The sequence below is a fragment of the Rattus rattus genome, chromosome 6, assembly GCF_011064425.1.
Source record: "Rattus rattus isolate New Zealand chromosome 6, Rrattus_CSIRO_v1, whole genome shotgun sequence".
NCBI classification, from domain to species: domain Eukaryota; kingdom Metazoa; phylum Chordata; class Mammalia; order Rodentia; family Muridae; genus Rattus; species Rattus rattus.
Window position 1 is genome coordinate 158928708 of NC_046159.1, and position 12315 is coordinate 158941022.

Genomic DNA, 12315 nt, shown 5'->3' on the forward strand with positions numbered 1-12315 from the left:
GCAAATGAGTACTGTACAATCAGCATATACATTGACATACAAACACAATATATAGAACTAAGCTTCTCCATCTATATGTAAAGCTAAAGGGAACTATAGTTTCAGCACAGAAAACTTCAAATAAGCCTTTATCTACCACATGTCCAAAAGCCAGACGATTTGCTTTAAACTTACTAAAGTTTAAAGTTTAAAGCATTACTAAAGTTTAAAAGATTCCCCATTTTTACCAAAAGTTGTTCTTGAAATTGGCCTTTTAAATTCTTTAGACAAAGAAAAGCTAGAAAAATAGTATCTCTATCAAAAACTGTTCTTTTTCAAATTGAGCTCCTAATCTTTTCCACTTTTCTATACAACCAAACTCTGAATAGGCAACTAAACACAAGTTCAACATTAACTCCACAAGCTTTCCACTAGTGGACTCTATCTGCTCTCAAATCACACTCAACATCCCTCATAGCACGTGGTAGCCAACTACAACACTCACCATAACAGTTCCTGTCTTGAATTTATGTCTTGATCCTATCTACCAGCTTTAGTTTCCAACATTCTCTCATGATTCAAGTGACATCACACAAGAATGATAGACATTATATTTTAATCCATAGGACCAGGTCTATCTCCATGACTCTGTACTTACACAAATAAGTAATAAGAGGGGAGGGGTGGGGATCAGTCTTCACTACAACTAGTCAATCGACAGAACAGTCTTAAGCACCAGGCAGTAACTGCTGCAGGTAAGAACCCCTGAAGCATGTTAATACCAACTCCTCAAAGCGTGGGAATGAGAATTTCCCTGGCCTCAATCTCGCGATAGTCACAATTACCAAGGGAAAGATAGCAAATCACAATGAAGAAAACTTGTAGACACCAACCCAAGTATCAGAGAAACAAACATTACAAAATAAAACCTCAGGGGCCATCAACTCCAGCTTAGAACAGCCCAGAAGACACAATGTGACTATTCTGGTAGTCTTACCAAAGACAAAGTACATGCATTTATTTGAAGAAAAGACTTTATATCTCAAGGGTGTAATATGTACACTTGTAATAAACACATGAACAAAATAGATTACCTTTAAAATTACATTTTAAACTAGATCAGACAAAGGCCCATAATCTGAGCTACTCAAGAGGGTAAATTCAAGGCAAGCCTGGGTAACTTAGTGAGAATTCATCTTATAAAAAAAAAAAGTTTGGTGAGGCTAGCTGGAGATATATATCCTACTGCCATTATAACATGTATGAAGTCCCCAACTCAATTTCCAGTACTACCAAAATAACTTAGTTGTTAATTTTGTTTTTTTGAGACAGGGTTTCCCTCTATGTAGGCCTGGCTGGTCTCAAACTCACAGAGATCCACCTGCTTCTGCCTCCTGAGCGCTGGAATCAAAAATATACACTACCACACCTAGTAAGATAATTTTTAATTAAATTAAATATCAATAGGGGTTGTATGAGGTATCATTCTATAGGAGCTGTCCTTGGGTTTTTTTTGAGGTAGTTGTCTGTTTGGTTGCTTGTTCTTTGTTTTAAGACAGGATCTCATTATGTAGACCAAGATCACATTGAATTCACAACAATCTACCTGCCTTTGCAGATTAAAGGTCTCCCAGTAGTACCTAGAGCTCCCTGATTTGGCTAGGCTGGCTGGCCACCAAGTCCCAGGGATCAGTCAATCTCCACCTCACCAGTATTGGGATTGCAAGCTTATTCATTGCTACCATGACTGAGGATCAAACTCAGGTTCTCAATTTTATATGGGGAGCACTTTTTCAATTGAGCTGTCACACCCCATCCCAGCTCCCAAACTGTATGTAACATTACCAGTTGGGAGATAGAAGGATTAGAAATAAAACTAAAACAAAACAATATAAACCAGACAAAACCCTACAGTCCTGAAACCTGGCATCCTCATGAACAAAGAAGGGCTCTGGCAGTTTCCACTATGTAGAGAAAAAAATCCTTTTGCTGATGGGTATCAATACGCATGCATTCTGTTCAATTACCCAGGACTGTTTCCTCTGTGGAACACTGTCTGCTTCACAGAAGAGTCAGTGAGAGAAAGCATCCTGCAGAAGGGACAGCTGAGGGTAACAGGTGTCTAGTGCAATATACAAGCAAACAGAAATAAGCAAGTTCCAAAGGAAATGCCCTGAGGCTCCCCCAATGCCAGGAGATCCAATGCTCTTGTCTGGCTTTGCAGGCTCTAAGCATGCATATGAAGCATAAACATACATGCAAGCAAAACATACAGAATAAATTAAAATTAAAATTACAAAAATAGTTCTTACAAGATAGGATACTAGGGCTGGAAAGATGACTTGGCAAGTAAGAGCACTTGTTCTCTGAGAGGACCCAGATTTGTTTTTCAGCACCTTCATGTTTCAGAGCCATCCATAACACCAAGAGGATCTGAAGCCTTCTTCCAACTTCCATAGGCACAAAGCCCACATGCAGTACATACATACACGCAGGAAAACACACAAACGTTTTTTAAAAATCTTAAGGAAAAACAGTGGACAAACAGGATTATGTAAAACTAAACAAGGGGTTGGAATACACAGCAAAGCAACAAAAACAGAGACCCTGCCTCAAACTAGTTATCTTCTGATTTCCACATATTCACTGTTACCCCCTACATACACACACCATACATATACACACTGTTGTATGACTTTTCCTGGAGAAGCTGAACAAATGTCTATTCACTCAAGATTGGATACCAACAAGAGACAAACAAACAAACAAATAAACCCAACTCTACCAACAAACTGATGAACCAATTAGTTTACTAGATTGCTTACAAAAATATGGACAGCTCAAAGACAGCTGCTTTACCAAAAACCTCATCCATCATGGACCTTCACAAAAGTGGCACCTCTGGAGTGCTCTGCAGGACATGTAGGCCACTCAACAAATTAGAAAGTCTCCTTAATATTTATATAACCTTGAGGAGCAAGGAACGATGATGGTTTGTATATGCTTGGCCCAGAGAGTGGCACTATTAGTGGGTGTGGACTTGGAGTAGGTGTGTCACTGTGGGTGTAGGCTTTAAGACCCTCATCCTAGCTGCCTGGAAGTCAGTATTCTGCTAGCAGCCTTCAAATGAAGATATAGAACTCTCAGCTCTGCCTGCACCATGACTGCCTGGACACTGCCATGCTTCCACCTTGATGATAACAGACTGAACCTCTGAACCTGTAAGCCAACATTAAATGTTGTCCTTTGTAGACTTGTATTGGTCATGGTGACTGTTCACAGCAGTAAAACCCTAACTAAGACAGGGACCTTGTACATCTTATAGGTTCAAGAAACTTCCTGAGAGTTGTGAGTTCTTTATTTCCCTCACCTTACTGACCCTTCCTCTAGAATGGGAATATTTTATTTAGGATTGTCTTAGTGTTTCTATTCCTGCACAAAACATCATGACTAAGAAGCAAGTTGGGGAAGGAAAGGGTTAACTTACACTTCTCTATTGTCGTTCATCACCCAAGGAAGTCAGGACCGGAACTCAAGCAGGTCAGGAAGCAGGAGCCATGGAGAGATGTTACTTACTGGCTTACTTCCCCTGGCTTGCTCAGCTTGCTTTCTTATAAAAGCCAAGACTACCAGTCCAGGGATGACACCACCCACAATGGGTCCTCCCACCCTTGATCACTAATTGAGAAAATGCCTTACAGCTGGATCTCATGGAAGCATTTCCTCAAGGGAGACTCCTTTCTCTGTGATAACTCCAGCTTGTGTCAAGTTGATACACAAAACAAGCCAATACAAGGACACTGCTACACAACGCTATACACATATCCAAAATAAATAAGTAGCTATTAAAATAAAATGAAATCAATTCTGTACAGCAAAAGAAACCATCAACAAAAAGAGGCAACAACTTACAGAAAAGGAAGAAATATTTGACAAAGGTTTAATGTTCAGAACATATACATTCCAAAAAAAAGTCTACCCAAATCCAAAATACAATTTTTAAAATGGGCAGATTATCTAAAGAGACAGTTCTCAAAATACAACCATACGAAAAAATTGCTCACAACACATGCCTTTAATCCCAGCACTCAGGCAGGAGGCAGGGACAGATGAAGCATCTCTGAGTTAGGAGGCCATCCTGATCTACAGAGCAAGTTCCAGGATAGCTAGACACAGAGAAATTGTCTTGAAAACAAAACAAACTTACAAAAACACAAAAGAGGAAAAGAAAAGAAAAAAGTAAAAAACTGCTCACTATCAATTACTAGCCAAAAAAGAAATACAAATCAGTTTTGACGAGATGGTTCATTGGCTAAGATTACTGGTTACTCTTTCAGAGAAGCAAAGGCTGATTCCCAGCACCCACCTGGCAGTTCACAAACACCACCAACTCCAGTCTCAACATATCGAACACTATCTTGGGCCTCCATAAGCAGAAGGCATGTACATGGAAGCAAAATTCTAATATATATTAAAAATAAAGAAATCAAATTTAAAAAACTCACGAACAAATACACTCTCTCCAGTTACAAAACTATTGTCAAAAGACTGAATAAATAAATGCTAATGAAAAGACAGGAAAAAAGTCTTATACACTGTTGGTGGGTATGTAAACTAGTACGGCCATTTATGTACATCAGTGTAGGGGTTCCTCAAAAATTACGTACAGGTTTACCACATACACACTACCATGTATCACATTTTGCAAAAGGAAATGAAATCCAGCATATTAAAAATGCCTACAAGTCATCCTATTGTGGCATAGTTCACAAGGGCCTGGAAGGAAACCAATCTAGGTGCCTATCCCAGATGAATAAAAAGAAATGTGGTACACATACATACACAAGGAATATTATTCAGTTAAGAAGAATGAAATCCTATCTATAAGAAAAATGGGTGGAACTGGAAGACATGTTAAATGAAATAAAACAAACATAGAAAGACAAATATGGTTAAGTTCTCTCACACATATGAATGCTTTAAAAAGAAAAAAGTCCAGGGCAGGGACTAGAGAGGTAGTTCAGCAGTTATGAGCACTTATTTCTCCTGTAGCGGTCCTGGGTTCCAATCCCAGCACCTACATGGAGGCTCACAACATCTTTAACTTCAGTTGTGGGGAGAAGAGGTCTGATGCCTCTTCTGACTTTCACAGGCTCCTGCAAGCTTTAGTGCACATATATACACTCAGGTGAACACACACAGACAATAAAAGACGTAAGTAAATAAATTTAGGTGTATTTATGTGTGGGGTGTTTTGCTTCAATGTTAGGTATGTGTACCATGTACATACCTAGCACCCACAAAAGATGTCAATTTATGGATGGTTGCAAGCTGCCAGGTTGGGGGTTGGGAATTGAACCTGTGCTTTCTTACCCTCTGAGCAATCTCTTCAACCCAACAAATATTTCATTTTTAAAAAGTAAATTTGGAGACGCTGCCATGATCATCCCAGTTTGCTGCTTCACCTGCGGGAAGATCATTAGTAACAAATGGGAAGCCTATCTGGGTCTGCTGCAGGCCATGTACACCGAGGGGGATGCCCTGGACACTCTGGACCTGAAGCGTTACTGCTGCCGCTGCATGCTGCTCGCACACGTGGACCTGATTGAGAAACTGCTGAACTATGCACCCCTAGAGAAGTGACTGCTGGAGCCTCCCCTCCTCAGCTGGCCAAGCAATCTGTCATGCTGTATTCAAACTAAGGTGTTGGGGGATGTGGGTGTATTGCCTGGCTGTGGCCCTGTGGCTAAGTCCTGTCACCCTGGAAGGAACTTTACTAAAAGTAAAGACCTTTGCAGAACCATCACAAAAAAAAAAAAAAAAAAAAGGAAATTATAACTAGTACAGAAGAACAGATGGTAAGGAAAGAGAAAAACAGACAACAGAACAAGTTCTAGGTGGTGACAATACACTATAGACTTATAGACTTCATGAAGAGAAGGGTTCACAGGCTCCAAATATAAGAAAATAATAAGGGGTCAGTATGAAGGCTCAGGTACCTGAGAGTGCCTGAGAAGGCCTGCTTCCAAGCCTCGTAACCTGAGTTCTATCCCTGAAATCCATGGGACAGAACGATAGAACTGACACCCAGAAATTGCTCGACTTTCCAATCATGTGCCACTTCACAAAGAATGTGAAAATTTTGTTTTTAAAAGTAAAAGAGGGGCTGGAGAGATGGCTCAGTGGTTAAGAGTACTGATTGCTCTTCCAGAGGTCCTGAGTTCAATTCCCAGCAATCACAAGGTGGCTCACAACCATCTGTAATGGGATCCAACGCCCTCTTCTGGTGTGTCTGAGGACAGGTGTAAGTATACTCATAAAATAAATAAATAAAAATCCTTTAAGGAAGGACAGACAGATGGACAAACAGTGCTGGTGGTGCTTGTCTTAATTCCAGCCTACAGGAGGCAGAGCAGGCAGATGTGAGTTCCAGGACAGTCAGAGTTCTTACACAGAGAAACCCTGTCTTGAAAGTCAAAATGAATGAACAATTTTTTTTTAAATGAGGAAGATGGTTGGGAATATAACAACAGTGTTAGAGCACTTGCCTGGCACATTTATGAGGCCTTGAGTTTGATCCTCAATAGCATTTAGAAGAAGCCAGCCAATAACTAAGGGACCGGCAAAGCTCCATACTCTGCATGTGCTAAAATGGCCCTGTGCTCCATAAATATGTGCAAGAGTGATGTTTATCTTTCTTGAAACTTTAAGTTTGATTAGAGACTTTTAAATACAAGCTCATTAATACTACTAAAAAATAAGATAAAAGAAATAAGACAAAGTCTGGGTGATATAACTTTGGTGAAGAAATTTTAGACTTATCAGAAACCTAAACCATGGTTCGGTCCCCAACACAGAAAAAAAGAACAAAAAAAAAAAAAAAAAAAAAGAAACCTAAACCATGAAAACAAAGATAAATTGGACTTCATAAAAGTAAAATTTTCTGCTTTATGAAAGACATCATTAAAAGAATGAAAGAACCAAGAGTGTGAAAAAATATTTACAGAAAACATATGAAAACAGATTTGTATCTACAGCACTCACAAAATGGAAATAAGGACCTTAACAGTAAGAAATCAAACAACTCAGACACCTGATCAAAAACATACATATGGCATACATATACACCAGGTGTGGTGGTGTACTTAAGGCACTTAAAATCCTAGCACTTGCATCTAATTCCAGCACAGAAGAATCTTGAGTTAAGGGACAGCCTGGATATTTATCAAAAATCTGTTTCAAAAAACCAGGGTCTGGAGATACAGTCTACCACATACAACACTCTGGGTTCAGTCCCCACCCAACATTGCAAAGGAATATTATGAATAAAAAGAGTACTCATTGATATTTACCCAAATTCAAAACTTATACATACAAATGTTTAGTGCTTTATTCATAATTGCCCCAAATTTGGAAGCAATCATGAGTCTTTCAATACAGCTGAATAAGACAAACTGGTACATACCATGAAATATTATTAAATGGGAGAAGTGTTTTCAAGCTACAAAACATAAGCAAGCTGCTAAGTGTAAGGTCAATTTGCAGGTCTAAGTGTGGTGGCTCACATGAGAAGCTTAAAGTAGGAGAGTAGTAAGTTTTAGGCCAGCTTCAGCTACATAGGGAGAGCTTATATTTAAAAAAAAAAAAAAAGAAAAGAAAAGACAATATATAAAAGTCAAACCACAGAAAATGTTTTTTTTTTCCCCCTTTTCTTTTTTTAGGAGCTGGGGACCGAACCCAGGGCCTTGTGTTTGCTAGGCAAGCACTCTACCACTGAGCTAAATCCCCAACCCCCCACAGAAAATGTTTTTAACATCAATAACAGAAACCAAAAAGACTGCAGTAAATAGAAGGGATATTTGAGAACTTTTTTCTACCCATTTTTCTTAAACCATTGTTAATGTATGTAGCATACTATTAATACAAAATAAGATGCAGGCTGGTGGGATGGCTCAGCAGGTAAAGGTACTTGTAGCCAAACCTGACATCCTGAGTTTGATCCCTGGAACCACACAGAAGAAAGATAGAACTGACTTCCACACAATGTCCACAGGAATGCTCTGGCACTCACATGCCCATACACATAAGATAAATATTATTTTAAGATTGAAATAAAATAGCTAGCAAGGCAATGGAAAGATATGGAGGAACCTTAAAATGCATATAAAAGTGAAAGAAGTTGTTCTGAGAGGCTGTGTTTTAGGATTCCAACACTGACATTTTGGGGGAAAGCAACGCTATGTAGACAGAATTGACAAAGGTAAGCAGAGGAAGGGCAGTGTCGAGGCTGAGAACAATGGGGTTTAAAGGCAATGGGAACTATTCTGTATGATGCTGGGTTAGGGTTAGGTCATTATAGTAATCATTTATCAGAATCCTAAGATGCAGAGCCCTGTAGACTTCAGCGGACAATGTTACACAGGAACAAATTCAACACATGGGGACTCTACCACTTGCTCCACTGTCTATAGCTTGCTTTGGAGGATAAAGCAATGAGCAAACATTGAAATGACTATAATTCAACTACCACTATTAGATTAAGTAGCTGTGCAAACTTGCAAAGGTAATGTTAAAGTCATTCCTCCTACCTACAACTTTTCTACACCCACATATACTCTCACTTCAATCTGAAAGTAGTTCACAACCATATACACCTGGTCTTTCCAGGCTCTTCCCTGTATTTTTTTTATTCATTTATTATATATATAAGTACACTGTAGCTGTCTTCAGATAACACCAGAAGAGGGCATCGGATCTCTTTACAGATGGTTGTGAGCCACCATGTGGTTGCTGGGAATTGAACTCAGGACGTCTGGAAGAGTAGTCGGGTGCCCTTAACTGCTGAGCCATCTCTCCAGCCCTCTTCCCTGTATTTTTATTCATTGCCTCTCCTCATTTTGCCTTGTCCCATTCTGTAAAACTTGGTCAAGTTGTCCTATCACCCAAACCTTCCTCAGACTTCAAATTCTTTCTCCCTGCCATCCATTCAATCTTCTAGTCTTTTACAGAGAGGCACTGTACACCCCCTCAATTCCTCACCTAACTGAAGTCTTGACTTCAGATCCTGTTACCTTAAGGGACACACTCACTAGTCACAGTCTTCCAGTCTCAAATCTAGATTATGTTGTTATCTGGAGGCATCGATTCAGCATTCAACACTTCTGGCCCACTTCTTCCTTCTATAAACTCATTCCCCCAGACATCAGTCTCCTTAGGTTTCCAAGGTGTGATACTTCCTGTCCCAAACTTGAATCAGCAACTAAGCTGCCAGTTCACTCATACCCCATGTCTACTCAGATTCCTCTGGTTCCACACATGCCTGAACCCCACAGGAACTTCAGCATTCATTCCTCAAGCTCTGCTCCCCTGGAGTCTTCCCCTAGCTTAAGCACACACCTGGAATCATCTGTGCTGAAAGATTCCCTCTCCTCATCCCTCAAAGGTTGAGACTCAGCTCAAAGGTAGAAAACATGACCCAGCCAAGATTTCCTCTCCAGACATTCAGGTATGGAGATCAAGCCACTCAACCAGGAAACATGTCCACTGCTTGGCTAGAATGAAATAAGTGGACAGGCCTATATACAGAGGCAAAGTCAGGAATGCAACTCAAAGAGAATAGCTGAGCTAAACTACCTTGGTGCTGGTCGCAAGGAATCTGGGCAGTTTTTGTTCATTTGCTTTTCTGCACTTAGTTCCAGTGGATTTTTGTACTTGCAATCAAATGACTGCTAAGATAGTCTTCTATCAGGATGTATCCTGATTTCAAAAGCACAGACTTGGAGCTGGGCAGAGGCAGAAGGACTGTACATAAATTTGACACCAGCGTGGGCTACACAGTGAGTTCCAGGCCAGCCAGGATTGCAGGATAAGGTCCTGTCTCAAATATAACAATATACAAGTAGAAGGTGCTAGAACTAAAGCAGTGGAACCCACCGCACACCTGCTTCAAACTTCCTATCCTACTTCCCACCTTTCTAAATCAACCAATTCTGTGTTTCTGTATTAGTCTGAGAGAAATACAAAAACAAACAAACAAAAAACCAGTCACTATTACACCATAACTTTTCAAGGTGTAAATCTTATCTCCCCAAAACAAGACTATAAACTCATCATGTCTTTTCCAGTGTATAGCTCTTACAGATAATAAACATAAAAATATTCATTTAACTTTAAAAAAGGAAAAGACTAAACAAACAATTTTCCACTAAGTTCAAGAAGGAAAAGATTTCAAATATACCAGAATGGCTAAAATTCCAAAGACTCTCAATAACACTTATTGGCCAGGATGTGAGTCAACAGTGCCCTCTGATGACTCTGATGGTTGTAGGGTAGTAAGCACATCAGCTAGGGAAGCAACGGGCAATGTGCACTAGAAGAACACATGTGTAAGCAACATCCACCAAGATACATGTAATAAGCACCCAAGGAAACCAGAATGGGTTAATTGTGTTTTATTCATGTCCTGACTAACGGGGACACAGTGGGATGGGAGAATCTATCAAAGAAAACATCTAGCTCAAGAAGCAAAGCACAAAGGCTGACCAAGCTGCACCCACTTCATCTGACCTAGTTTATACCAAGCTCAACAGTTAAAGCTGATCAGTAGTAACAGGTCAGAAAAGCAGTTTCCTTGGTGAAGAACAACGGTGGATAGGAATGCCAGGAACATTCTTTATCAGGAGCGATCATTTACATATGGATGTGTCCAGATAAAAATCCTTTATAAAATGAGGCTGGAGCAAAGGCCCAGCAGCACTGCTCTTGCACATACAATAATTTGGAAAAGGAAAAAGACAAAAATTTACATTAAAGGGCTAGGGAGATGGCTAAGCAGTTAAGGTCACTTACTGCTTTTGCTGAGGGTCTGGGTATTGTTCCTACTACCCACATGCCAACCCACAATTGTTCTTAACTCCAATTCCAGGAGATCCGAAACCCTCTTCTGACCTCTGCAGGAACTAAGCAAGCCTGTGGTGCACATAGTTACATGCAGACAAACACTCATACGTATAATTTTTTTAAAATAAAGCTTTAAAATGTTGCCTAAAAGAAAAAAAATCGTTTTAACTCTAGGGATCCTGTCTGGATTCGGTACTCTGCCTACAGCATTACGGCCGGTTGCCCTCATCCTTCAGACTGTCCCAGAAAGCCAAGCAGTGTCAAAACCTTCACAAGGGAAAGATCCAGAAGAGACCCAGGCCCCAGGCAGGCACAACTCTGTATTGCTTGCTCCGAGTATGGCAGACTAAAGCGAGACGCAGGCTACAAAGACCTTGTCCTACCTGTCCCCTCTCACTTCATAGACATGAAGGACTCTTCTCTAAGCTGTTCTTGAGGGCAGGGAACTCCGAGCTTGTGAGTAGCGGGCATATCAAGTTTATAACTTGTAAAGAGCTCTTAAAGCGAGGGTAGGGGGGAGTACCTGCCTCGCACTGCTGGAGAGCTAACCGTGTAACGCCCCAGCCACAGACTGCCGGTGCACGTGTTTCCAGGGCAAAACTGCGGCCCTTGGGCAGGCGCGGCGAGGCCGCAATGAATGACCCAGCCACTCAGTTCGAGGCTCGACAGCGCTCCTCTGGAGCCTCCTCACAGACCTGTCAGGACTGCACAGCAGCCGCACCCGACCGGAGCTCGCTCCAGTGAACTGCGGAGCAGCGCCGCCCGGGTGCTGACAGGCCCGGGTTCGGTTAACACCTCGGGCCGCACTGCCTCACCTTCCTGCTCGCGCCACCGAGAGACACCTTGGGCCTTGTCTTGAAGTCGCCTTCGAAGCTGAACATCTTCGCCGCCTATCCCATCTGCGCGGCCCGGCAGGCGACAGAGCGGCCGGGGCGGGCCCGGCGGGCTGGGCGGGGCCCGGCAGGGGTCGCGGCCTCGCTGTCCCGCGCCGCCCCGCCTGCGGCTCAGCGCTCTCCGCCCTGCACGCGGGCGCGAGCGCGGCGACGCTGGAGGCCGGCCTGTCCACGCTGCTTAATCCACGGCGCGCCGCCGCCGAGCGAGGGGCGCTCAGACTCGAGCCTGCACCGCGTTGCCGTCGGAACCAAGATGGTGACCGCCCGCACTGCGCGCGCGGTCCCGTGAACGCGCGCGGTCCGGTCATCGACGGCGCAGCGCTCCTCCCAGCAGCCACTGCGAATGCCGGCGCCGGCTTTGGCGTCATCATCAATAACACAGTGCTCCTCCCGGCAGCCCTTGTGCTTGCCTGCGTGCGCGGCTCCGCCGGGCGCACCTCTCTTCCGCGCGTGCGTCATGCCGCCAGCCGATTTCCACCCCCCTCCCCCATTGACGCCGTCGGGGTCGGGGTCGCGCGCATTACTGGAGACAGGAAACCTGCAG

The 12315-nt window shown here is 42.4% G+C and overlaps 2 protein-coding genes across 2 annotated transcripts in view; one reads left to right on the top strand and one right to left on the bottom strand.

The window, feature by feature from the left end:
• Window positions 1–11762, bottom strand: part of Ube3c (ubiquitin protein ligase E3C) — a 100027-nt gene extending 88265 nt beyond the window's left edge. The window contains exon 1 of the mRNA XM_032907206.1: window positions 11694–11762. Coding sequence (XP_032763097.1) covers window positions 11694–11759 — 66 coding nt within the window. The 5' untranslated portion in view covers window positions 11760–11762. The remainder of the gene's footprint in view (window positions 1–11693) is intronic.
• On the top strand, window positions 5419–5627 carry LOC116904247 (DNA-directed RNA polymerases I, II, and III subunit RPABC5-like). The gene has a single exon (XM_032907205.1). It carries the CDS (start codon window positions 5419–5421, stop codon window positions 5620–5622), a length of 204 nt encoding a protein of 67 aa, XP_032763096.1. The 3' UTR covers window positions 5623–5627.
• Window positions 11763–12315: the final 553 nt, after the last annotated feature.